Source organism: Paramormyrops kingsleyae, chromosome 19, assembly GCF_048594095.1.
Source record: "Paramormyrops kingsleyae isolate MSU_618 chromosome 19, PKINGS_0.4, whole genome shotgun sequence".
NCBI lineage: Eukaryota > Metazoa > Chordata > Actinopteri > Osteoglossiformes > Mormyridae > Paramormyrops > Paramormyrops kingsleyae.
Genome location: NC_132815.1, coordinates 4,257,090 through 4,284,198, shown reverse-complemented (window position 1 = coordinate 4,284,198; position 27,109 = coordinate 4,257,090). Strand labels below are relative to the sequence as shown.

General features: G+C 48.9%; 1 protein-coding gene across 1 annotated transcript in view; it reads right to left on the bottom strand.

Moving 5' to 3' along the window:
• Window positions 1-404: 404 nt before the first annotated feature.
• Window positions 405-27,109, bottom strand: part of rev3l (REV3 like, DNA directed polymerase zeta catalytic subunit) — a 39,639-nt gene continuing 12,934 nt past the window's right edge. The window contains exons 4-32 of the mRNA XM_023810167.2: window positions 26,713-26,873; window positions 24,678-24,822; window positions 24,488-24,582; window positions 23,496-23,600; window positions 22,539-22,623; window positions 20,351-20,496; window positions 19,876-20,004; window positions 19,469-19,697; window positions 18,931-19,070; window positions 14,798-18,824; window positions 13,660-14,582; window positions 13,242-13,330; window positions 12,791-12,916; window positions 12,522-12,714; window positions 11,994-12,105; window positions 11,565-11,680; window positions 10,733-10,851; window positions 10,356-10,474; window positions 9,811-9,952; window positions 6,742-6,986; window positions 5,735-5,843; window positions 5,303-5,509; window positions 4,710-4,819; window positions 4,495-4,609; window positions 3,759-3,896; window positions 3,298-3,488; window positions 2,506-2,752; window positions 1,581-1,796; window positions 405-1,108 (exon numbers count right to left, since the gene is read on the bottom strand). Of these exons, the coding sequence (XP_023665935.2) occupies window positions 968-1,108; window positions 1,581-1,796; window positions 2,506-2,752; window positions 3,298-3,488; window positions 3,759-3,896; window positions 4,495-4,609; window positions 4,710-4,819; window positions 5,303-5,509; window positions 5,735-5,843; window positions 6,742-6,986; window positions 9,811-9,952; window positions 10,356-10,474; window positions 10,733-10,851; window positions 11,565-11,680; window positions 11,994-12,105; window positions 12,522-12,714; window positions 12,791-12,916; window positions 13,242-13,330; window positions 13,660-14,582; window positions 14,798-18,824; window positions 18,931-19,070; window positions 19,469-19,697; window positions 19,876-20,004; window positions 20,351-20,496; window positions 22,539-22,623; window positions 23,496-23,600; window positions 24,488-24,582; window positions 24,678-24,822; window positions 26,713-26,873 (8,920 nt within the window). The 3' untranslated portion in view covers window positions 405-967. The remainder of the gene's footprint in view (window positions 1,109-1,580; window positions 1,797-2,505; window positions 2,753-3,297; window positions 3,489-3,758; window positions 3,897-4,494; window positions 4,610-4,709; window positions 4,820-5,302; window positions 5,510-5,734; window positions 5,844-6,741; window positions 6,987-9,810; window positions 9,953-10,355; window positions 10,475-10,732; window positions 10,852-11,564; window positions 11,681-11,993; window positions 12,106-12,521; window positions 12,715-12,790; window positions 12,917-13,241; window positions 13,331-13,659; window positions 14,583-14,797; window positions 18,825-18,930; window positions 19,071-19,468; window positions 19,698-19,875; window positions 20,005-20,350; window positions 20,497-22,538; window positions 22,624-23,495; window positions 23,601-24,487; window positions 24,583-24,677; window positions 24,823-26,712; window positions 26,874-27,109) is intronic.

Below are 27,109 nucleotides of genomic sequence, written 5' to 3'. Positions count from 1 at the left end.
ACCGTCCATTTTTTTTTTTACAATTATACAAATACACAGATCTTGTGTACAATTGAGATATAGAATCAGTCTTTACATAGGTAGGGAACATACATATAGCATAGAGAAAGCATTAGAAATGTGTACAAAATAAATATGCACAAAGAAAATAATGTATACTTTGCCATAAATTATCAAAATACACTATTGCAGCAAGTCCCAGGAGTTGGTGAAAACTCGAACGTGAACGTTCTCTGCTCCATTCTTCACCACCCACGACCCAAAGAGGCTCAGAGTTTTAAGGACTATTCCGTGCAGAAAAACGTACATAAATAAAACCATCTTTCTCAAGGCAAAAGACGTGGCGAGACAGAAAAACAACATGGTACCCCCCCCCAATCCCCCCCCCCCCCCCAAAGGAGAAAATAATATATTATTTAGCACTGCCACCCCCACTATAACCCCCCCGTGTTTTTAATGCAGGTGCACACAGATTTTAGATTTACAATGAGAGGATTTCTACATAAAAAGGTTTTTATATATTTATACATATATAAAAACAATCTTTTAATCAGTGGTTTTTTTTCTGCTACCTTGGAGTCAGAAGGAGCCCCATAAAAAACATTTAGACTTCAAAGTTTTTACAAAGAGTTACAGCGCGTACAAAACCATAACGCAGAATAGTCCTCTTAGGTCCGATTTCCCATAATTCCGTCCGACTCTGAAATATACCAGCCAAAAAAACACTGCTTTATGTACAACCAATAGCAGCTGGGAACGCAGAGGACGCCACAAGCTGACTGGCCAGCCACCACCCGCGCCAGCAAGCTAGCAGAAATACTTGTATAACAAATAGCGACTAGGCAAAAATTGAAACCTAACCATGTTAGATCAAAGCACCATTAAAAAAAAAAGAAAATCAAAATCAAAACGGAGACTGGGCATTTAGCACAACGTCGCCGAGTGTGAATGACGGGGATCCGGAAGCTCAGAACTGCTCCAGAAGCTGCCGGAGGTATGGGCCCTTGGACAGCTGCCGCGTGACCCGAGACAGCTTGTACAGAACCGGGCAGTCCAACGAGACGCACGGGACCTGGCGTTCCGCAGCGCTGCTGCAGTTCCGGCACACCTGTGGGGATGGAAGTTCGAGGGCGTCAAGCTCTGTCGTATGGTGGGGGGGGGGGCGATATCGGCTATGTGTCAGGAGAGTGCATACAGGGCCGTGGGGACGATGACACCCATGCAAAGACAGGACAGCTGGCGGTGCAGGGAATGCGTTACAGTGTAGCGAACAGGCATCGCAGTGCTGTTAACGCCGCAGAATGCAACGGCAGTCAGGGCTGGTGTGATTTTGACCAAATGGATTAAGGTAAGCATCGCAAGAATTACGCCTGGCCTGTAGCATTTAACTGATGCGTAATCAGCAGCCAGGAGGAGACATATCCGAAGCGAGAGCCATTTTTTGTAATGCAAACAGCAACAAATGGGAACTCTTACGTAACTCCTGACAGCTGTGGAAAGGCGCGCAAAGGCCGTTACCATGCCAACAGGCCTCGTTGTGCCCCCATGCATTCTGAGTACGGGTCCCTTCCACCCCTCACCTTCAGCAGATGCTCTTGCTGCGCCTCCCACTGACGCAGTTCCTGCTGCAGCGTGACGACGACGCGCTGGGGTTCGGCGCGGCAGCGGGCGCAGACGCCCAGCTGGGTCAGCTCGTCACACACGGGGCAGTGCAGGGTGGTGAAGTACTGCGAGATGGTGCCCTTCCGGCAGACCTCCTCGTCGCCAGCGCCGGCTGTGGAGGAGGCTTTCTGGACCTGAGGGTCACAAGTCAGAGGGAAATGACACAGGACTCAGCGTTAGCTCAGAAATGCACGGCTTCCATCTAAGCTACGTAACGTGTGACAGATTCAGGCCGATGATAATTTGGCATCATCTGAAGTCTCTTAAACGTTCTCGAAAAGTTCCCCCGACACTCTCAGCATATCCGTAACAGACCAAAGACTGCACAGCAGTTCTCAAAGACAGATCTTCCCGTTTGCTGCAGTCCTGGCAGGCCTCGCTCCGCTGTCGGAGGGCAGCTTCTCGTCCTAGGAATTCTGCCCATGTTAACAAATCATGAGTAGGCAGCACGCCCGAAGGAGCAACACAAGGTACGGCCTAGGACGCCATTTCTCATGGGCGGCCACTAGATGGCAGTAACGGCCCACATTTAAAAATTATACAGAATCCTTCATTGATGTTGACAACTTGAGCTAAATGGAGTAGTTGTGGCTGCTCTTAAGAAAAGCACGAGTCATGTCCATGTGGCTCTTTAAATTATAATATTTTCAATGCATTAACTGGAGGTGTGTTAGAAATTACCAAGGTTTGTGTTAATAAAAAAGACGCAAACCTATTGCAACCAACAGAAGAAAAAAAAAAACCATTACAGAATGACCATCCATAATGCAATAAGATAAACTGGCAGTGCCATTTGCCCTTCAGGGTCCCAACGCCTGCTCTAGATGCCCTAGGGCTGCTCACCCGGGGCAGCTCGCGGTACCAGTCAAACACGTCCACACCGATGAGGGCGAAGACGCGGTCCAGGGGAGGCAGGATCTGCTTGGAGATGTAGTAGCCGCTGTTGAGCCGCAGCCCCGCATCTTGCAGCACCTCCAGGGGGCGCCGTACCAGCTGGATGAGTGGCACGCCCGGCATGCCGTACACGATGACGTAGGGCACCCTCTCGCCGACGCGCGGCTCCAAGCGCCGGTCGTAGGCCAGCATGCGCCTGGCAAGGTCAAAAGGTCACGGTGGGCAGAGTGCCTATGACTACATGCTATTAATACGACATTTAATTACGTCATAATTATGAAATAATGACAAGAATATGAACTGCTATATATTAGCTGCTCTGAAAACAAAGTCCACGACAGCAGTATTACCGCGTGTCACATTTTCTTTTGCAGATCTCAAAATACACGACATTTCAAGAAAAGCAAATCCCACGGTTCATATACAGCAATGCATCGCAAAACTACACAGGAACGGTCTGTACATAGCAACAGAATATTTTCCCTTTAACAATAACTCGAAAGTCAGATATTTTTTTTTTTCTTTCTCCATATTAATGACAGTGTTGCTAGGCAACAGTCTCAGGTACAGCGAAACGAACAGCCTTGTGCAGACAATGGCTACTGGGGGGTGACGCTGAGCAGATTTACATACAGCCGAAAAGCATGCGTGTAGACAGGCAGACAGTCAGAGAGCAGCTGTCCAGGGATAAGCTGGGGGCCGGGGAACAGCACTGTTTTAGGCTGGGTATCAGGAGGTTACCTGGTGAGCTCCAAAGCAGGGACGCAGGCTCCTGGCCTGTAGGAGGCGCTGCCCCGATACTCCTTGGCAAAGGTGAGGTCCTGCATACTGGCTCTGCCCTCCAGGACCTTCATGCACTGCCGCTGGACGTACTGCTTGACCTGGCTGATGTCTCGCGTCTCGAACAGTAGCTTTATGGATCGCTCCAGGATCTGGGGGAGGGTGGGAAGGGGGTGGGGGGTGGGTGAGGACACAGAGAGAGACGAGAGCAAAGCAGTAAACGCGGTGAGCGGCATCGCGTCGGCTCAGGACCGGCAGCCCACATGCTCCATTTACCCGTTTCATTTCCATGCTTTTCCTCTCGCACTCGACACCCCCTCCCCCACCCCTGCTCCCCAAACGATGGCCAGGAGAGGAGAGCACGTATGGGCAAATCGCCACGGCCGTGAGGTGAAAGAGGCGCCAGAAATTCCCCCGGTTACCTTGGAAACAGCAGGGCAGCCGTCTCGGCGCACCGTCTCGATCCCCTTGGCGTCGAAGACGGGATCCTTCTGGTCCAGGGTCTCGTACATGTAGCCCACGTAGCGCTTCTTCGTCTGGAGCACGCAGGGAAGGTAAACCTGGGGACAGAGACACGCACAGAGGGAGAGACACGCAGAGGGGGAGAGACACACAGAGGGGGAGAGACGAGCAGAGGGGGAGAGACGAGCACAGAGGGAGAGACACGCAGAGGGGGAGAGACACGCAGAGGGGGAGAGACGAGCACAGAGGGAGAGACACGCAGGGGGAGAGACACGCAGGGGGAGAGACACGCAGGGGGAGAGACACGCAGGGGGAGAGACACGCAGAGGGGGAGAGACGAGCACAGAGGGAGAGACACGCAGGGGGAGAGACACGCAGGGGGAGAGACGAGCACAGAGGGAGAGACGAGCACAGAGGGAGAGACGAGCACAGAGGGAGAGATGCGCACAGAGGGAGAGACGCGCACAGAGGGAGAGACGCGCACAGAGGGAGAGACGCGCACAGAGGGAGAGACACGCACAGAGGGAGAGACACGCACAGAGGGAGAGACACGCACAGAGGGAGAGACGCGCACAGAGGGAGAGACACGCACAGCGATGGGCCGGTGAATAAAATCCATTTCACGGTTCAGGCTTAATTATAGAACCATACACTGGTCGAATTTAAGGCTGAACTAATCACTGATCCCCTCCCCACCTTCTCGAACTTCAGCTTGACAGGTTTAGGGTTGGTGGCGGTGACGGCTTCGGCGATCTCGTTCCCGATCTTGAAGGCCTGCTCCTTGGTGGCTCCTTTCAGCAGCACGAACATGCTGAGGGACAGAAACGTCAAGTGGAGAGGGTGTGCGAGCCGAGCCAGACCGGACCAGACCGGACCGGCTGGGTGCTTGGCCGGGCCGACCTCTGACCCACCTGTCGGTATCTCCGTACACTACGCGGGCCCCCCACTTCTTAGTGTCGTTGACGAGCTTGATGGCCCTCTCCAGCGTCTCCCTGGCTTTGTGGACGATGCTGTCACCAACCTAACAGCACAGGCAGAATGAAACACCACCATCGTTCTTACAGGAGTCTTAGCGATGGGTGCGACGGGGGTGGTATCAAACGTTTTATTGCGGTATACAAACGGCAAATATACCGCAGTATAGCGAGTAACCATGATACCACACAAGCCTACCTGGTCAAAGACAAAAACGGACACATGAGGGATCCTGATCAAATTAGAAACTTGAATTATGTCATCCACTGTTTGAGAGGAGAGCTTAAGGGTAATTGCTTCTAAGACCCAAGCAGCTTCTAGAACATCCTGGACAAGTGTCCCTATATGGGGTGTTGAGAGACCTGCCAACAGCCTCAATGTAACAAATGACTGAAGATGATTGGTGAGGTTGTAAGAGAGGATTTAAGATGATTGGTGAGGTTGTAAGAGATGACTGAAGATGATTGGTAAGGCTGTAAGAGAGGACTTAAGATGATTGGTGAGGTTGAGGGTGCCACCAGGTGCTCACCTCCACGCAGGGCATTCGGCCGGAGAAGCCGGCGGACGTGTAGCCAAAGGTGACGTTGGCGATAAGCTTCAGCCCCAGCTGCCGGGCATCCAGAAGGCGCATCAACACCTTGTCGTGCTTGTAGGCCTTCATCGACTGCTTGACCATGATGCGGGTCTTCAGGATCTCCTCCAGCATGCTGGGTAAGACACCCTTACGCACCGATGGCTATGTCCAGAGAAGAAAACAAAGTCGGACACGCAGCAGATGGGGCGATGAAGTGTGACCATTTCTGGAAGACGCTTTTCACGTGTTTAACCTGTTACATAACCTCTGAAACACCACACGTCTAACGGTGTGTCAGGAAATTTCAGGACTGTCGTTAATAAAATAATTCATTTATTTGTTACATATTTTCGAATAAGCTCACAGGCAATGCCAGGCCGTGCTTACCTTAACGAAGGCAACGCCGTTCGGAGAGATGGTGATGTCATGGCGGAACTGAGATAAGATGTCAGGAGGAAATCTCAGAGACGTACAGCCGAATTTATACTCGTCATGCCTGAAACGGACAGAGAACAAGGCTGGGCCCCCGCTGCTAGAGAAGCACCCACTACAAAGACGACGACTCCAACTGCAGCCGACACCCAACCGTTTTCTATATAGCCAAATTTCAGGTTGCAGGACATGTCAAACATCACTCGGTTCTGTGGATCAGGTGTGATATTCTCACCATTTGGAATCACCACAAATGGACAAGCATACTCTCCAAAAACGCATCGGAAAGTCGCCATTGCAAACCCAAACTGTGTCCAGCCACATTTAACTGCATGAACCCAGCATGTAGGCGAGTCATTTTGAGCACCCTAAGGTATCTGGTCAAATGTCAGATGAGAACACATTTTCTTCCACTCAGACAACCAAAGGGCATACTGGCATTTTTCAGATCGTAATTCCTCATCTCATACTGGAATAAACCGATTTACAAGCAAGGGAGGACTAACTGAAGCCTTTCATGCTGCGAGGCGAAGAACGTAGGACCAATCAATTGCTTTCCCTAATAAGTCTTTGACGAAGACAGCCCTGTGTGAGTTAACCACAAAACGGCCAACTTAGTCTGCAAGCTGTCCCCAAAGTCCAGGTGGACAGCAACTGTCTGTCATGAATATTGCACCACGCTTTAGGAGGGATGTCATTTCATTTCACTGTGTGCTGATATGACAGCAGCACTTGACTTGACTACTTGATTCAACAAATAAAAACGTTAGAGAGTAATCCAGAGCTTATCTGAAAATGGTACTGGACATTACACAATCTCAGGGCATCTCTCTCTCTGTCTCACGTGCACACAAACACCCTCCATGTTTACCCACACAACGAACACTACACTTAGGATCTTCCTCCTTGGTCAAACAGGAGCTCAGCGAGGGCGCAGATGAAGATGAGGGAAGCGTCCTTACGTGCCCAGACTCTCCACGAGGCCCAGGCAGGTGGAGTAGCAGTAGTTGTAGGCGATGACGATGGAGGGGTAGAGCGACTGAAAATCCAGGACTACCACAGAGTTGCTGTAGAAACGGGATTCTGGCTCCATGATGAGGGGGATGCACTGGGGGGCTCTTTGCTGGGCCCTCTGCTGTACGCTGGGGGACACTGCAATGTAGTTGAGGGGCTTGACGATTCGGAGCATCATGGACTCCACCCGGTACTGGCGGGGGGGGAAATTAAGAGGTTAAACACAAAGGTATCCTGATGCACACGGTACACAAATTTCAGTTCGATATGCTTGGCTGACATTCTAACACAGTTCAATGTAATTCAAACAGCTCAAAGGATAGCCGATAATCTCACACCCAGGTGTGCTAAATGAACCAAAAGTACATAGTCTGGAAAGTGTCTGCTATGCACGGCAGTCCCATATCATCATGGATTTCACGATCCCCAAGTGACACACAGGTACCAAAATCAGCATGACTCCAAACAGAAAATAATAAGGGGTCAGAACCACTGTCAAGACAGACTTCTGCAAGACGAACGCTAGAATCCCATAAACCATGCACCTCACCAGTCCATTCAGGCACGATTAATAAAAATCTTCGCCAAGGGCACGAATACTGGCACATCTACTTAAAATGCATAGCCTCTCCCTGGATTATGTATTTTTATTTTTTACAGTTCCTCCTGTAATGAAATCACCGCCAGCTTATCTCATTAAATCCACCCAAAGAGCAGATCTAAAGAAGGAATTAAAATCATATTGTCGCTTTCTTCATTTATGGCAGCAGAGTACCAGCATACCAGCTACTCAAAAACAATATATTTCTTAAATCCCCCAGCCTGCACAAATCCCACTGCACTGCTGAAATGAAGGGCTCTGGAAACAACTCATGCTGGAGCATCACTAACAGTGTTTTCACGTCACCGATGACAGAAACCGAAAAGTCTGGCCGCAGGGTTTCATTATCGTGTGTCGGAAACACAAACCAGCGCACTCAGGTGTACTACAGACTCTCTCAGCCATAAATGCTTTCTGTAATTAAAAACAAAATTAATTCACACCTGTCTTGTATGCTGTGGTAATTAAATTCATTTCCATATCACTTACAACTCCAGCAAACGCCGACAGGAAGCTTTTAATCCGACGACCGACACAGCGAGTAAGGAGACGGACATTTTAACGGCTTTCCCAAACTACAACAGTAATCAAAGAATGTCTTAAAAGAGCTTTGACGCCTCTGACCTGTCAGCTTCAGCGTGAAGATGTGGTAATGCTCTCGGAGAATACAAAAGAGGAAGGACTTAACCGCTCGTGCAAATAGTTATTAAATATGCCGACTCTGCACCAACACAGGAAAACGTGGAAAGGGTGGTCTGGGAAGCGGCTCTGATATTCACTGAACATACATTCCCAATGTGAAAGTCCATCAGTGTGGTTATCATCAACCCCTGCCACAAGGGGGCGCTAAGGCGGGAGCACGACCTATCCTTGTAGAACCGTGATGCCACATCACTCGGGTTCAACCCTGCGGTACGCTGGAGGAGATCAGTCATCATACAGTCTTTCTCCAAAGCAACGTACAGGTCAGGACTGATGAGGGTTTTCACACCAGAGGAACCATTTTCACAAACCAGAATCCTTTCCCCTAAGCAGGAACTTCTCTGATGTTTCCATCACAGGAACTCAGCCTGACTATAGTTCCTCAAAGACAGTTCTGGAACCTTTCTTTAGTCCCTACTCCAGGTACTAGGTACTTTTTGTTCAACCACAAACTGCCGGGGAGACACACACATCGATGAACTTGCGGACCGGTTGACCACAAGCACGAGCGCTAAGTTGGAAGTTATGCAGAGGTGCAGGAAAAGACAGAAGTAGGGGAGCAAAAAATGAGCGGATGGAATTATTTTTGCACCCCAGTCCCAACAAATTACAAATTTGCATTAACAAATACCATTTAACTTGCATCTCCATATTTCTGCATCTGAAAATCCAATCAATAACCAATACATATGTCTGTCTATCTCCGGTACAGGTAACTTGCCAGCAGTTATTAGTGTAATAATGTTACACTGTTTTTTATTCTGTGAAATATGAAAGATCAATCTGTTGGCCAGTTTTAATAATGAAATATAAAAAATTCACAAATTATATTAATAAAATATAAGTAAAAGGCTGTGTCCTGTTTTAATCGCAACCAAGCTCCCACGTAACCAACAAGTAAATTGAACTCCAGGTTTACTTCGTATAAAGGTCCCAGGTCTGACAGCGAGCTTTCAGAAGTGTCCGGTCAAAACAGCCCAGAAACTGATAAAAAAGGAACCAGGTTCCAGAACTTTGCTATGAAAGTGTCCATGGTAAGTGCATTGTGGGCCGGACAGCGAGCCAACACCAGCACATATCTATATATGGTGTGGAAATGTATTGCTCACAACAGCTATGGCACGAAGCTTACGGCAACTTAGGATGCGATTCGTGCCTTGAGTACTCAGAAAAACAGATCACTGATAAACGCCTGACATGCCGATTTCGTCCTCTGGAAGGGAGAGGAAATCAACCACAGCACACCCAAGTACACAATTAACAAGCTTCCACAAAGTGCCACTCAAATCTGACTCCTGTCGCCTGGACACACACAGGCCTTTGTTACAACAATGGCCCAGTTAAAGAATAATGGGCCAATTTCACTAGAAAGTAACTTCCACTTTGCAAAAAAAATAATAATAACGTGAAGGTGTACTTGAAAGTATGAAAGGCGCCGTGATTTCTTTCGAATTACCGAAAATTGCCACGATTATATTTTTCACATTTAGAGTGAAAAAGTTATGTTCTTTACAATAGCTGGATCCTGGATGAAGACTAAAATACAATCTGCATTCTGCAATGAGGAGAAACACAAACTGCAAAGCCAGTTTGGGAGGAAGCTTTGTGTTGGTTAAAGCAGAACTGGCTCTGCAGTCTCGGTGCACACGCTGCAGTGTTGTGCAGCAGCTGTAGGCGAGGTGGTGTGGCGCCAGTGATCAGGGGCGGTTCGAACCTGAGATCCTCTGGTCAGCACGTGGTAGAACTGGATCCCGAACACCCTGGCCAGCTCGCTGGTCCTGCCGATGATGTCACGCTGCTGTAAGAGCTGCATGGTGGCACACACCCGGCTTACGTAGTGATCCACCACCTTCCATCTGCAAGGCCAAGCCAGGATATGCCATGAATAACTGGCGTGTGCGTGCACACGCATGTGCGTGTGTTTGTATGCGTGAAACAGCCAAAATGTTGGGGAAACCAAAGTCAAACAGCAACTTAAAAATTAGAAAAAAAAAAAAAATGATAAAATACAGCAAAATGTATTTTTGTGTCAACCTTGTATGAGGAAAAAACATGCATGGATTTTATTGCAGGGGGTGCCACTAGGGCTGTCTTGTGGGGGGCCACAGTCATCGAGAATGTGGCCCCCCACCCAAATAAACGTACACTAAATAGTGCTGTCATTCATTTTCTTTGACTTTTAGACCCCCCCCCCCCCCCCCAGTAAACTGACGCTATATTGGGCACCAGTAATGAAATGGCCAGGAGGCCAGAACAGACCTGTATAGGTCAGTGTGGTGGTCGAACCAGTCGGAGAGGGTGCGGGCGCTGAACAGGGGGAAGCGCTGGTGCAGGACGTGGAACGCCACACTCTCAAAGCTGTAGCTGTTCAAGGTCACCTGAAAAGCCAGGCAGCAAGACTCACTCACATAAACTCACAGTGTTTCCCAAGCCGGTCTTCTGGGACCCACCACTGGTGCAAGTTTTTGCTCCCTACCAGACAGTCCACATTTTTGCTCCCTCCCTGATCCCGGTAGGAGCAAAAACGTGGACCGTCTACAGGTCCCCAAGGACCAGATTGGGAAACACCAACATAGAAAGATCAGCACAACTGGAGTTTTGTTTGGCAAAATGCCAGGGAGCACAAAGGCGCCTACCTCTGTCTTCATTACCCGCCACAGGTTGATGGTGATGCGGCCGATCAAGTGGATCTCGGACATGGTGTCAGAGCCGTACTCGTCCCGCTCGGCGGAGAAGCGGTTCTCTTTTGAGTCACCTGTCAGCAGACAGATGCCCATTACAGAACCAGGGGGCAGGGAACGCTGACAGCATGAGACGGCACTTCCCGGCCCGGAATCATCACAGCTTCCGTCTCACACTGCCACCTGTCCTTTTGATGCAAACTAACTGAAATCAGCCCACTTGATGTCACAGCAAGTTATCACTCTGACTTTGAGCTGCAGAACTCGGCACATCCATAATCCTGGACAGGGTCACGGCTCTTTGTAAACTGTACATTTGCATTGTCACCGGGCTTCAATTATGTCAACATATATAGGCCAGAGAAAATGAGCCAATGTGGGGCGTGTAGGCCCTAGGCCTGGGACCAACTGGGGCTGGACCACAGGCGCACAAGCCCCAGTTGAAAGCTGACTGGTCCCCAGGGTGCCCCCTCCCTTCGCTCGCCACATATGATTGGCTACTGATAAGGCTAGCACTTCTGTTTAAATTGTGGTGCTGATAATGCCCCCCGCCACCATAAAAACATCTGAGAATCGTGGCTGGCATGTAGCATAACGTGGTTGATACACACACACACACACACACACACACACAAACAAACACACGCACCCGGGAAACCACAGAGAGCCCCATAGCTTCCACTTAACCAGTGTTTCTGTTTTTGGGACAACATCACCATCATGAAACAAACTCCAGATGAAATGTGATGCCCTCGATGTAGATGCCCACCACTCCCGCTGATCTTACCCGGCACTCGTGACAGCTGCTGGCACAGGTCCACCCCTATGGCCGCTGCCCGCTGCAAGAGGTATCCCCAAGAGCGCATCTGCACCTCATACCCCAGCAGGATGTCTGGGTCAAACCTACCACAAGAGGGCACTGTTAACGCGAGCTGCAGAATTTCACATGACAATTTAATAATTAGAAGCATGTTTCAGATATTAGCACAAACTGTCTGCTGCTTCCAGGGTAGTACTTGACTGTTTAAAGGCTATTATGAGTCGCTCTGTTTAGCTCTTACTGAAGTCACTTCAGATCCTTTAGAAATATGCAACTAAAAATTGGACTCAATGCCAGCACTAGATTTGAAGTTTCACAAAAACTTGACAACTAATGAAATTCTGGGTTTTATGCTCTGTTCTGTATTAAAGAAAAGATTCACACAGAGTATTGTACCGTCTCATGATGTCAACGACTTCCTGGAAGAGCCCCTTCTCATCAACGGTGTAAGTAACCTGCAGGTTGGAAACCCCTGATCTCACCAGTAGAGGTGCTGTGCTTCTGGTACCTGGAGGTGGAACACAGACCTAGTCAGCTTCCTTGTACCTACTGAGTTAACTCAAACTAATCAAGATGCTGTTTGAGCAATAGCATTGTATTCCTTGGACTGTTTTCTGTTATCATCCTAATGTGAGGAGTGTCTGTGATTACGTTTCCCTTTGTTACCCCTATGAGGGACTTTGATTTTGTCTGATCACTTTCACATTCAGTCAAACAATGTGCCTGCATAGTTTCAAGACGAGTCATCAAATACTTTTTCAGTTATGGCACTAATGAGAAACCATCTGTATTCCCCATCAAGGGAATATAATACACAAAAGCAGATAAAATGCAGTTTCCAAGGGCGTGCCCTGTCACAGAGAACTCCTTCCCAGCATCATTTAGTAGTCACTATGTGTAGTAGTTATGGCACTTCCTTGTCACCTTGATCCCAACTGCCGCTGTCCTTGTCCACCACTATAGCACCAACCAGCTGGGTCCTGTCGGAACTGGGCAGGGGTGCGTCACAGTTCAGGCAGTAGAATAAGGCACATATCGGGTCGAACTCTGGGTCAGGCTCCAGGTCCCGGCGAGTGCGAGCATGGAGTTCCATGCACATCAGGGTCAGGTACTGCACCTTTAAGGGAGGGTGGGACAGGTGGTCACATGCCTTCCAATCACATGTCCCATAGGCTAAGGACACGGGACGGTACCTCGTGGAGCGCTTTGGCATCTTGCAGGTTCTGCATGCTGACTCGGAATCCATAGGAGTTGCTGATGGATGGACCTTCAATCTCTGAGCTGTCTGCCTTTGGAATGTTCAAAGCGGTGAGCTGGTTCTGATTAAGCAGGAGAAAACAAGGCAAAACAAAAAAATCGAGGGCTTGTTAGGTTATACAAAAGAATGCGGAAGACTTAAGCCACACCTCAGGGAACACCTGTTAATGACCAATATTTCACTTTAAAACTTTCCAGACAACAGAAGATCAATAAATAAATGTTATAGAATAACGTGGTTAAGAAACCTTGTGAGTCTGAAAACGTGACCCTATAATGTCGCAGTGCTGGCATTTTAAATTTACGATGGAAGCGACTATGAGGGAACATCTCCTCGAGTTGTTAAGTGACGGACATAACAGAAGGAGCAGCATCTATGGGCCTGACCTTCATGTGAGTGGTGAGGAGCGTTCTCCTCAGCGTGCTTGCTGCCCCGACTCTCCGCTGCTGAAGTCTCTGAGATCTCGATTCTGTATCTGAGGTCAGACCAAAAAAAAATTCAAAAAATAACTCAAGTCAAAATCCAAAGAAGGGAGAGAGAATGGGGATTGGGGCTTGAAGGAAGCAGAACCACTGCACCATTCCAAGGAGAAAAAACAATTACATGGGGATTTCTTCCAATTAAATTTTATTAAAAAATTACTGTGACAGATTAAGATTTCAAAGAGAGCTTCATTAGCCAATTATGAAGTCTTTAATGATAGCCATAAAAATTGACACTTTGTGGAAAAAATGTGATAAAACTTACTTTTGGAGCTACAACACTTAGAATGACTTTCTCAAAACATAAGGAAAAACCCATTACCTTCAATCACAGGAGTGCTGCAGATGGGCTCGGAGTCACCTTTGCTTCTCCGTCTCTGAATAACTGGTGTACTGTGGAGCAGGATGGGGCTGACCGTCTCCCCACCCTGGGCCGTGAGGGAGAAGGGGGAGGGGCAAGGCAATATGTCCCGCCTACTTTCAGGTGATATGTAGAGTGGGTCACCAGAACCAGTGAGCCTCTGCAGCAACAGCTCTGGCATCAACCCTTTCTTCTCCAACTCCTCTACGGACTCTGCAGCAGCTGAGCAGGGCCACGCTGATTTCTGCCAGGGTGGCAGGTCTGGCACGTCTGGAGAACTGGATTGACCAGAATACTGGTCATCCTCTTCCTCCTTCACTGCGCCGTCCCTTGCCCTAGCACCAATGCCATGTTTCTTAGGAGTGTGATGAGATTTTACTTCTAAAGGAGAAATTTTGAGGCACAGGTTCATCCCCCTTTTCTTCAGGGGCTGTGGGCTGGTGGCTTTTTCAGACTTATCTTCCTGGATCATAGTTGACTGTTCTTTACACTCTTCCACACAATCTGCGATCCTGCTTATGCGCTCATTCTGATCTCGATGTGACACAGCCAGGTCTTCTAGAGCGGTCTTTCTGTTCTCCCTGTGAATGTGCTGGAATTCCCTCCTGCTCTGCAGCCAGAGCTGCACCCGGTCCCGACTAGGTGCAGTCCTACAGGGTAGCAGCACCACCTTCTGATCCCCAGCTGAGCCAGGGCTGAGGTCGGCCCGGGTCCGGGTGCACTCCGTAGCGTCGGGTCCATGTGTTGACGGTGATCCGGGATGCGTCATGGCGAAGAAGGCAGTCTTCCAAAACTGCAGACCCTCTTGGGAAAACTCCCCATTGAACTCTGACAGCTCTCTTGTTAGTCTGGTCTCAACTGTCAGCTTCCGCCCACCAATTTCCCTGAAGGCACAAAAACATTTTTCTAAAAATCTAAAAATTTAAACAAAATATAAGGTGAAGACAGTGAGTAAAAGTGACTAAAGTTTGCAAATAAACTTCTACAGTGAAACTAACTTGCCTAAAGTTACAATCATTCTATGCAACTTTTTCCTCCATCACTTAACTGTCAATACATGATGTTTAGTGTATGTTGGTTGACACTGATAGTACTGTACCTGGCTTTTCCTGGGGCATCGGATGGATCACTGCAGTAAGGCTCCTGGTATGTCGCTTCCGAGAGATCCAGGTCCAACAGGGTGGTCAATATCTCATCCCGGTTCGGAGGAGACATGAGAGGCTTCAGAATGTGGGCGCCTCCCGTGCCTCTCAAAGCCTGACTGCCCATCTTAACATGCGACAGTGAGCTGACTGACCTTGGAGAACTGCTAGGTGTTGTCGTCGTTAAGGCGTCATTCCCTTCCAGTAGATCCCCAACTGGAGATCCAAGAATATCTGCAAAGGTTTTTGAGCTTAATGAGAGCGGCAATAAGGGGTCAAAGGCAAGCAGCAAGTCTCTCCTCTCACAGTGGAAGCCCTGAAAGTGGCTCAGGCCATGTGCTTTGCCATTGGGTCCCCAATCCCTGTTTTTCATAATTCTGGCGGCAGGCAGCTCCTGGCCACTATCGGAATCCAGTAAAGATGCTGACAAGTGAGTTGGGAGGCCCTCCTTGTTCTCTGCAGATTTGTCAAAGAGGTCAGGGCTGAGCGGCCCCATCTTGTGCCATTCCAAACCACACTGCAGCTCCTCCCCCAAACCCGAGCCCTTCTCAGGCATCTTCTCTAAGCCCAGGGCCACTGCAGGCATGGGCTCCTGGGTTACGTCACTAAGGAACTTCTGGGGCAGGTTCTTGTCGGCCAACACAAACTGGTTCCCCATGTAAAGGCTGCAGAACTCTGTTTGGCCTATGGAGTTGATGTCGAAGTTGTAGTTGTGTGGGAGTTCAGGAGACAAGCTATCTTCAAAAGAATAACAGCTGTCAAAGCCAGGGTCTGACAGGAAGGCCGGGCTGTCATCTGATAAGTGAGGCTCTGTTTTCAAAGGCTCCTCCTGCACTGCATTTTTACCTTTCCGACTCCTAGGTTTCTTTTCCTTGGGAATTTGCGTCTTGGGGACTCTAGGCTTCCGCGGGGTGGAAGAGGGGGCTTTTTTGGCTTTTGGAACCTTGTCTGCTGGGTCACTCGTAGCAGGACGGACTTCACACTCCGTCCCTTCCCCTAGCATTTTCTGTTGCCTTTTTTGCAGGAGCTCTTTTAGAACAGCAAGACCAGAGGGCATTTCTGGAATAGAAAGTCTTTCTCCATTCCTGGGAGTTGCTTCTTTGGCAATTTCTTCAGTACCACCTGACTTGCATCTAGACGCAAGCTTGGTTTTAGGAGGCATTAAATCAGCTGTTGCTTTTTCCTTCTTCTTTGATGCACGTCGTTTAGTCTTACGTGGCATTTTCCCTTCTGAATTTAAGGACTTTTGGGTTTCTTCAAAGCTCAAAGGAACATCACTTTCAATCTCTGTTTTGATTTCAGAGGGTTTTGTGGAACTGCACACGTCCGCTGAAATACATTTTGAACTTTGAGAATTTGAGTTCGATCTATTGTATGTGATGACGGAACATGGAAGGCCAATGCTAGCACCTGATGAGCAACGATCTTGCAACTTCACATCTTCTGATGGATTCAACATCTCCTGCGAACTCACAGATGCTACATTGGGATCATTATCAGTGCCTGCATCAATTCCCTGAGGAGTGACTCCTAGTTGCTCACAAGATGTTGCTTCAGAGATTGAAGTCTCACAGGTCTCAGACTTTAATTCAATGTTGGATGTCAAGGGTTGAGTACAGGAACTGGCAACATACTGTGAACAAACATCATCTGTGCTTTCTTTCTTGGACATGGGCACCTGAAAAGAAGGAAGATCCCCAGATGAAGCCGCTGTAGGAGGCAAGTCTTCCTCTTGGAACAGCACTTGTGAGCCACTGGACTGCTCACTCAGGAGCGACTCATTGGATTGCTCTTTTTGCTTCTTCTTCCGAGGCTTCCTGGTCTTTTTTGGAGCTACTGTACTCGGGCTGTGGTTCGTGTCTTGCGTGTTCTCCGCCTCTTTCTTTTTTCTCCTCGGGGTTCTTCTGCTTCTTGTGCTCTGCTTTTTAATGGGCTCCTCTTCCACAGGCTTTTTTGCAGCCTTGCCCCGTCTCCTTCTCGGGCTGCTAGAGGTCACCTTACTGGCACGAGCTCTGTTTCGGACTCCCCTACCGAGAACCTCTGCGGCGGGTTCCTGACACAAGTTAAGACAGGGGTCATTCAAAGGGTTTAGCAAATTACTATTAGAAGCGTCTGTCTGAGGCTCACTAGGTGACCAACAACGAGGAGGTGAAGAATCTGTAGGGCTGGAGGCTCTTTCTGAGAGGTAGCCTAATTCCACCATGACGTCAGTGTACTCAGTGAAGCAATCATCGGCATACTCGTTGTAAAATGGTGATGGAGGAGGCAAGGTAGGTAGAGTCAATGACTTATTTCTGCCTCGAGTTCTTTTTATCCTAAAACCCTTGCCTTTTAATTTTTGCGGGGTATTGGGTTTTTTTGGTGTGGCGTTAATCTTAGTTTTGCGTTTGGGGTATTTCTTTGCCTTTGGCTCACACAGAGGATATTTGACCGCAGTAGACTCTGGAACCTTGGGCCAGAATTGCTTGAGTGGCGCTAACCTTCTATACTCCTCCAGCCTCTCTGGGGTCAAAATTACCCTCTGCTCTTCCGCGTTCACTTTGGCTAATTTAACAAGCATATTCTTCTGACCTTTGAACCTATTGATGATGATGTATTTGATGATGATCGGTGGCTCCTTTTTTGAGATTCTCCGGCGCTTTTGATACTTGTATTCATGGTTCCCTAGCAGATAGGCTTCTCTGAGACTGTCTCTCGTGGCAAGTCCTGACTTGATGTGGTGGAAACTTGCAGATGACTCCCCATCCTCACTATCATAGCTCATCTTGCGTTTCGCTCTTAATGTGTACTTACTGCCTGGGGCACCTGAGAGTTTTGGTTGACAGCACTGTGCTAGTGCAGTGGATTTAGCTGGTGGAGCAAGCCTATATTCAACAGAAGCTTCAGCAGATCTCTCACTCAGTGGCTCGGAAGGTCCTACTGGAAGGTTTTCCAAGACTTCCTCGCCCTTTTCGGTAAGAGGCTTTATTGACAGGTTGGCTGTTTGATTGTCCTGAATCTCATAACATACATTTTCTGCACCAGACATCTTGAACTTCTGGCTTGTCGCTGCAGTCTTTCTCTTACCTAGCTTCATCCTGGACCTTCGATGCTCTTGCTGAAGTTTACCGCCACTATCGGCCAGCTTGCTGCTCAGACACTTTTTGGCAGGCCGGTTGAGGCAGTTGGAAAGTATCACACTGGGGAAGAACTTGTAGTGTGCCTCCTGTTGGCCCATTATTGTTCTCTCTGTCTTGTTCTCCTGATAGTCCTCATACCTGATCTTAAGCTCCCCTACATCTCCTGCCTCACTGCTTTTTTCCATTTCATCCTCCCCTGGGGCTATGGCATCTTCCTCATCTGCTGGGCTCTGGCTCGAGTTGACGCCTCTTGCCAGTGTACTTTTCCCGTCCTTTGGGCTGAGCTCTGTCTCTACCTTGGTGGAGCAGTTTTTCCTCATCTGGGAGTAACACAGAGAGAAACTCCTGCAGTTCTGCAGGACTGAAACCCGGTCCTTTTTCATATTTTTGATACTGCTGTATTTCTTTCTGCTTTGAGTGATCTTTCCATTTCCAAAGGTTAAGCCATCTGGGTCAGACTTGTTTAAGGTAACTGCTTTATTTTCATAAGTGTACAGAGGCACTATGTCCATCTTGTCGGCACCGATCTGAGAGATCTCAGGTTTACTTGCAACGTTGCAAGTAATGGGATGTTTCACAGGTTGTATGTAGGGACTCTCATTGTTCATCTTAAATCCAGTGGAGTCATTTTTGCTGTCCTGGCTGATGGAAGTCTTGGAAACGAAGTGCTTGTCTGTAGGTTCCTCTGTGTCCAAGGAGAGGGCTTGCCTGTGCTCTGGGTGCTTGCATTCCAGTAGCACCTTAGCTGAAGATGGAGGCTCCAGCTGGACGGTTTCTGTGGGAAACAGGTTCCGTTTGCTTAAGATCTTATCAGAGACTGTGAGAGATGAATGAGTCCTAGGCCCGTTGTCATTTAATGACGTATCTAGGGAGAGAGAAATAAAAATCACTTCAGTAAAAGATGAAGGTTTGCGTGTACATTAAAATGCTGACATTATTTTTTATTTTTTGCCCCATTAAATCAAACCCACCGCTATTTTCATCTGCAGCGCCATCCAGCTGTGGAATGGACAGATTAGCGAACAGAGTGTTCCCACTCCAGTCCATGTCTTCATCTGACGAGTCTCGTTGCTCCTCACCAGAACTGTCGTTTACGTCTTTCACTGACAGTCTGTGATGGACAGTGACAGACATATTTCAAAAGGGATTACACAGTTTATAAAGAACACGACGACTGAGGGATTCCTTTGTCAGTTCCTATATATGACAAAGTGAACATCAACAGACACCCTAAGCCAGGGTTATTCAAATCACGGTCCTCGAGGTCCGAGCACTGCTGGTTTTCCAGCCTTCCTTTACCTGTCAGTCAGGTGTGAAGCCTCTGACCAATCAGAATCAGTAATTATTAAACAACTACTTGGGAGAACTGAAAACAAGGCCTGGATTTGGAATCGAGGTCCAGATTTGAAGAACCCTGCCCTAAGCAATAAGGAGTAACCTGTGTTTGAGACGTTTTCCTTTGTCACATGACTCAGTTGCTAGGAAATCAACCATGAGACTACGGAATACCTCCGCCTAGATGAATGTTCTGGGAGGTCAGTGTCCCATCTCTGTGACATCATCATACTAAGCTCCGCCTCCTGTCTCTCCAGCTCAGGGGCTGCCTCCTCCTCATCGCTGTTGTAATGGCAGCTGGCACTTATCGACATGCTGCGTTGAGAGCTCTTCCTTGGCCCGTCAGCTTGATAGCCATCATCCTCCAGTCCTACAAGCAGGTCCACCATAGCCTGACTGTTGCCTGCGGGAGATTAAAATCAAACTCTATTGGATCTCTCAGAATCCCCTGTTCCTAAGCATCATTTGCCTGTACACTATGCATATAGACCGTGACTGAAAAATAGACAAAAAATAAATAGGACACTGCATCCCCATTGAGTGACAACCAAATAATTCCACATGATCAATGGGTACTCTACCAAGAATGGGTGACTGGGCAACTCCTTGGGAAAGTGGCAGGAAGGTCTGACTGTTCTCCAAGAGACTCAGGATTGCCCCCTCGTCCACAATTGCCTCTTCTGAGTCTTTACCACTTAACCTTTTAGCATCTATATGGAAAGGAAAGGACAGACAGAATAGTTGTCGCTAACCTCAGTAGTAGTTAAACAAGTGATTTGATCAAAGTGGTTTAAGCAATCATTCCAAGGCTAACCCTAATTCTTCATCTAGAGTTGGTCCTCAGGGACTCGCATAAGGTTCACATTTTTGCTCCCTGCTAGGGAGCAAAAACATAGACTGTCTGCAGGTCCCCAAAGACCAGATTGGGAAAAAGTGCTCTAGATCAGTACCAGGAAGATGATGAGCGAAAGGAATACCAAGGCCTTCTCTTATTATGAAAGTGCCATGAGATGGGTGGAGGTATCTCTGTACTGGGGACTGGGATTGCGGACCCACCCGTCTGCGTGTCTTTGTGGACCTCTACCAGATTGGCCGGGGTGCACCTCAGGGCCTCTGGGGTCAGGACATCAGGATGCAGGGAGAGCTCAACAGCAAACATCTGCGACTCATCTCCATCGCCGCACACCAACCCCGACTGAGTCCTGGGCGCGGGAATGGAAAATTTATTTTGTCCATTTGTCTTTGTTACTCAGCAACACTGTCACTATACAACTGTCACCTGAATTCGGATGCCCTTTCCAGTCACAAGGAAGCACATCTTTTATTTTTAGCGTACCACAATCTCAATCATGAAAATGGTTACAGCCTGTGCCCAGAAATGAATGGAAGGCTGGCAGTGGATGACAGCCAGTGGACTGGGTCCAAAAGCCTCTCAGCTACAGAGTACCATAATCACACTGCCCCTCCCCCCCTAAGATGGACATAGTGCCTCTGTACGCTTATGAAAATAAAGCAGTTACCCTAAACAACGTTCAGCTTAAGTTTGACCTATTCATACAGATGCACTTAAGAAATTCCTCTACTTTACAACATTCCTCTGAAAGACTTTCATACATACAATATTGTGCAAATGTCTTAGATAGTCAAAAAAATGTTTAAATCTGAGTAGTAAGTGCAAATTTTCTCAGGAGAAAAATAACACACATAAACATTGAAATATATGTAAATGTACCATAACACAATAAAAAGTAATAAGTATTTATTACGTTCTCCAGAAAAGTTACTGATATCTTGGTGGACGGCTAGATGAACACCGCTTCAGTTCCCAAACCTCTCCTCGGGGTCTCCTCAGTCATTCCATGTAATCATTAATTTTTACCACCAGCTCCCTTAACTCAATTAGTTGAATAATTTGGAAAAGTACTAATTAGCCAAACATAGTATGCTGGTGGTCAACAAAAACTCAGATATACTGGAGAGTCACTGTAAATACTGGGGGGGAATTTAGGAGAGGTTTTGAAACCTGCTTTGACAGATATTTACACCAACATGATGATTATATAAACAATTTTCTTTCACTGTGTTGGACTTTTGCACAGAACTGAATGTCCTGTCGGTGGGGACACACCGCTGGTCAGCAAGTCTGCGCAGCAAGTCTGCGCAGCAAGGCGTGTGTGACTGCAATTCTGTCTGTCTTAATTAGCCACGCTGCTAGAGTGCGCAATGCACATGCTGCGGCGCTGACTCCGCCCCCGTGGGCGGGGCCACACTCAGGCCTTCCCATTACTTGACCTACAAGCGAAATCCGAGCTCCGAGCCCCCGCCACTCATAAAGGATCGCCTGTATTTGCAGCATCAGGCCACATGAATAGAAACCATCTGGTGCTGATGTAATTCACGTGGAAAAAAAAAAATAAAAACTCTTTATGCGTGAGGAGAATGAATGGCACGGACGTCAAGCAGGACTCCACCTTCTCAGATGCAGAGGGGCACATTTGTTTTATGTGAACCAGGAAAAACCTGCGACGATCCTTCCAGTGGTCTGGTGCATTAAATAAAACCCACCAAGCACTAACAAGTATAAGAACCATATAAACACGGAAACAATGACTTCTCCGGAGGTCGCAGTCTGCGTTACGGGCAGGCTGTGACACGACATCCGTCCAGATCAGAAGGGGGGTAAGAGGATGAGCGAGATGGCGGGGGGGGGGGGGGGGGCATTTAGCTTTGATGTCAAACACACACATGAACTTGAGACAGTTTGCGCCAGAGACCTGGAGCTATGATTAGTCATCTTGTCACAATTAAGCCATTCTGCACTGTGGGTAAGCTACAGTCCACAAAGCTTATCAAGGACGTTCCAGTTATTTTTTTGCCACAACAGAGCTCTTGGCTTCAGACAAATAATATGAGCAGCTCATAAAAAGCCAAAACTCAAATGGAATGCGTAGACGAGCACTGAGAACAGGACTGAGCTTTACGGCGACTTTTCTCTCATCGATTTCCTGATATTGGGTACTTAATATATAAGCTTCAGTAATATAAAATAATACTACCCTAGTAACAATATAAGAGTGAAAGAGATACAAGCAGGCTGAGCGTGTTGTGGTTGTACCGTGAAGACGAATGAATTTCATTGTGTTGCAGCAAGACAGTGTGTCACATAACAGGGGCGAGCAATTGATTAATCGATGCAGTTCAGGGCTCCTCCTGTCTTAAAAAGGCCAGTAAAAGAGGAACTTACAGGGAGAAGTCATTTTCCCTCAGGATGTCCTTCAGCCTCCTCATAAAGACCCTCTCGCTCTCGCTGGGAGCCACACAGCCCCGGTCTGAAAAACGGAAAACAGCGGGATGCTCGTTAAACTCCGATGGCGGCCGACGTAGGCACGGACGTTCGGGAAGTGGGGGGAACAAGCCACACCCCTTTCTGGCTGCCAGGGGCCTGGAGGGGCTGACAGGCAGAGGAGGAGGGCAGGATAGAGAACCAATGCGGAGATTCATTGGACAAGCTTACGATACCCTTTAAGATTAAATGGGAATATCGAAAGGTCAAAATATAGATGATGCAGACAGCGCCCCCATCTGTGCTTGAGTGGAATTGCAGCTACAACAAAAGAGTTTGAGATTGTTGGCTTGCTACCATACGAATAATATTTCAACTGAAGACACGAAAGGGAAGAGCAGAGTTAGCTTTCATATAACAGATGCAATATCTGCCTCCTTCGATAGCTTAGCTCGTAGAGCAGAGCACTGCAGAAATGTTAAGATGGAAATCCTTAGGTTGCTGGTTTGATTGAAAGCTCACAGGAGTGCGGATTCGGGGCCGGTGCGTGACTCAGCGGATTTGGACGCTATGCCTGTGATTAGAAAGTCGCCGGTTCAAACCTTACGGAGTGATGTCATCGTTGGGCCCCCTGAGCAAGGCCCTTAAACCCAGTCGCTCCAGGGACTGTCTGATCTGGCTTTCTTAATTCTAAACCTCCATGCATAAAAGTGTCTGCTAAACAAACAGAATGTAAATCCTTCATAGTTTAATAATTATTAGAGACTTCCGATGCCCTGACACACTCCCACAGATCGACGATCCAGGTTCCACCTGGTTTGCGAGCACCGTCTCACCAGCTGCCATATACTGTCCCAGGCGTCTGAGTCCTGCACGGCTCAGGACAAACACAGCGGCGTGTGGGCTCACGTCACTCACCCTGAGATTCAGGGGTCTCGATCTGGGACGACTCGTTCTTCTCCCGACGCCGCTGCTTCTCGTCCTCCCAGATGGCCTGCAGACCCGGGTTCCTCCCGATCTGAGCTGCGGGAACATAACAGCTGAGCCGCTGGAGCGCGTGGATACGCGCTGGAGACTGAACCCCACCTGCTCACACAGGACCGATGTTCTGAGAACACATACGCGATCCCCGACAGCAATCTACTTCAGAAGATCAAAGAGAGCAGTCTTCACGAGCTTCACATCTTCTCTACATCACATGCTACACTTTGGCGCTTGGAAAATGATCTCAAAAGCACACATACAATAACTACCAAGAGTCTACAGCACAGCTAAGAACCATAGCAAGAAACACACAAGCATAACAAGCACACACAGAGTAAAAGCATGATACTTGATATAATAAACTCTCAAAACACCACCCAGCTTCGCTTGCTGTGGAAAATCCAACTGGATTACAAACCCCATACTGGCCCATCTCATGCATGACCTAGAAATGCTTCCACAATCACCCAATTCCCCTCCCATTTTCCCTATCAAGATCGGCCATAATTCTGTCTGGGAGCTTCTACGATGACTCAGGTCATCGAGAACGTTGGGGTTTGCTCCGAGGCTGCAAGGAGTGACAGTAACTGATCTGACGGGCAAACGAGGGGTCGAAGATGCAGTGGGGAAGGTGTCAGTCTGCATTGACGACAAAAGGGAGAGCCACAGCGCTTGGGCTTATGAAGCATATGAAGACCACACCCAGCCCAACGTTCAGAAAGCATTCATCTGCATCGCTAAGCATTCGTTCAAAGTCAGCCCCGCCGCAGAAGTGCCCGAGAGCAGCATTTTAAAAGCAGCCATGAAGATCATAAATGACGTGAGACATCTGCAACGGACCATCATCTCATTTAACGGTGAACGTGGAGCTGCTCGGACAGAGCTTCCCCCCCAAGTCAGAAGCACGTGCTCCACCCGACCCTTACTCTCGATCTCCAGCCGGTTGAGGATGTCCGCGGCCACAGCATCCACCTCCAGCTCACACGTGCTCTGCTTCTCCACCTCCTCCAGCACCAAGGAGCTGGGGAACAGACAGTGGGAGAGCGGTAAACAAATAGGGACCAGGAGACTGAAACAGACATACGGCGAGAGCCAGCCTCCCAGATCCACGCTCACCAGGGAATAGCATCCTCCTCCCAGCGGACAATACTGCCCCCTAGTGTGGAGTCTGACAGCTTGGCGGTACAGGGGCTCCTCCAATGGTAGCCAGGGGTCCTCCTGCCAGCCGGCTGTCCGTCCTGGGGGGTCGACGAGGTCTTCTCTGTGGAGGAAAGACATGGACAATGATGCTGGTAACTGTCACAAAAGTGGACTTGCCATTGAACCTTCGAATATTTAACCCGTACGATTAGACAAATGGGGCATAAATTCAGCCTGACGTTCCAAGGCTGCCACAGGAATCGGTGGGTTTTGTGTTCCACCCAGGATCAGAAGAAACTCTGCCCAGAAGGTGTCAGCCACCTGCATTCCTCACAGTCAATAAGGCCAGAAGGGCAGCGTTCCCAAAGAAAATTAGATATACATCAACATGCAAACTTTCGTGCTTCTTTTGCAGGTCGGGCCTACAGCATGGTGACCCAGCAGCAGTGGATTAATCATGAAATTCTGCTCCTTGTCTTGCGTTAAAATCCTTAGAACCTGTTAGTATCAAGGTGGGATTTCCAGCTGCCTTGCTAACTTGTTCCCAGACCTCAGGCCCAGTGAAAAAAGGCCCAGGGAAATGCAGCGGCATGGATACAGCGCCCCCCCCCCCCCAACCCCACTTCGGCAGGACAGGGGATTAGCGCCTTCTGGAGATCAAACAGTCCCGGCGATTCTGTCCCCTTTAATCGCTGGCATCAGCGGGGGGGGGCATGTTCACGGGCGATCAAAGGAAAGACAGGAAAGGTAACTGGCCTACAGCTCCCTCTGAGCAAAGGCTAGAGAAGATTATTCCTCCTGACAGAGCGCGGGAAGCCAGTGCAGCTACCCCAATGTGGCATATATCACCCAAGACTGAACGGCCATCACCGGATTCGAGTTCGACTTGGTCCGCCGGGCGAGGTGGGCCAGACGCGGCGAGGCGCGGGGAAGCAGAGCTCTGATTGACGGAGCGTGGCGCACGGCCCCGATTACCTCTCTGCTGCTGGAACATGCCGGCAGCGCCTGTCAGGGGGACGTGAACCATGCTCGCGCTCTCTCTCTCGCTCGCTCGCTCTGTCACCGAACACGTCTGCAGCTCAGCGGATCCTGTGAGCTGGCGTCCGTCCAGAGCATTCCCCGCTCTCCGGCAAACACATGCAGAACCTCAGCCGGCGACCACCCACCGCTGGGCTGAGCCAGCCGGTCCCAGGGCAGCTGGGACACTCACCTCCTCTCTTTGTTAGGGAGGAGGTGCTTTAGGTGGGCGTCCTGAAGTGAACCTGCTCCTCGATAACTGGCACGTGCGCCTGATTGGCTGAGCAGAGCCAGGGGGAGGAGCCACACCCCTTTCTGGCTGCCAGGGGCCCGGAGGGGCTGACATAGGAGGAGGGCAGGATAGAGCAGCGTGCGGAGATTCATTGGTCTGCCGAAAGAATGGCACACAGCTGCAGACAGCCAGGCCTCCCGGCTCCAGGCAGGGGGGGCCGCAGCTGGTTAAGAAACCGACCGTCCACTTTCAGGGACCAATCGGCTGCTTTTAAAGAAAGGACCGTTTCAGCTGAAACTGAATGTGACGCCATTATCACGCTGAGATGCAGGGAACCCCCACCTAGCCCTAACCCAATACAAAACCTTCACCATTTTTAGTTTTTTGATTAGCGATAGATTTGTCACTTTTCCCCTTGTCGCCACAAGGTCAATAATAATTTTTTTCCCCCTCACATTGTGCGGAAATATACATGCCCACATACACACAGACACCCCCCCCCCCCCAGAAGCAACTGCGTCACTCAAATGCAATTAAAGAAGACTCTTGCCTCCAAAAAAAAAAAAAAAAAACTGAGAAATCACCATGAACAATCAGCGTTTTGGCTTCTTTAAAAAGCACATCAGGCGATTTAAAGGCTTTTTTTAAGTTGTGTTCAAACACAGACACGCTCACGCTCCTGCCTGCCTGGCCGCCCGCATGCCCCACCTGCCCGCCCACAAGCCACGCCCACCCGCCCACAAGCCACGCCCACCCGCTTACCCCCACGCCACGTCCGCCGGAATTTGACTGCACCCAGGTTGATCAGGTTCATGCCGTAGAGGTTGTAGTCGATGAACAGCTGCAGCAGGTAGGGAATGTGAGCTTCGTGGGGCTGGTAGCTCTTGTTCATGACGGCGCCGCCCTGCAGGAGCTCGCAGACCCTGAAACAGACACACATGCATCTAGGCAGGGAGTTCAGCAAGGGCGTGAAGAGGACTCCACTAACCCTGCGTGGCGGAAAGTTCCAGATCCGTGTAATGAACACATAGAGCCAGCAGGGGGCCACAGATTGAGCCCACTGATCAGCATGTAGGCTGGGGGTTTCCCTGCCACTTTTACTAAAGAACATCAGAGCTCAAACTTGCAGATAATCCTGGTGGGCCCCCGTGGTATAAAC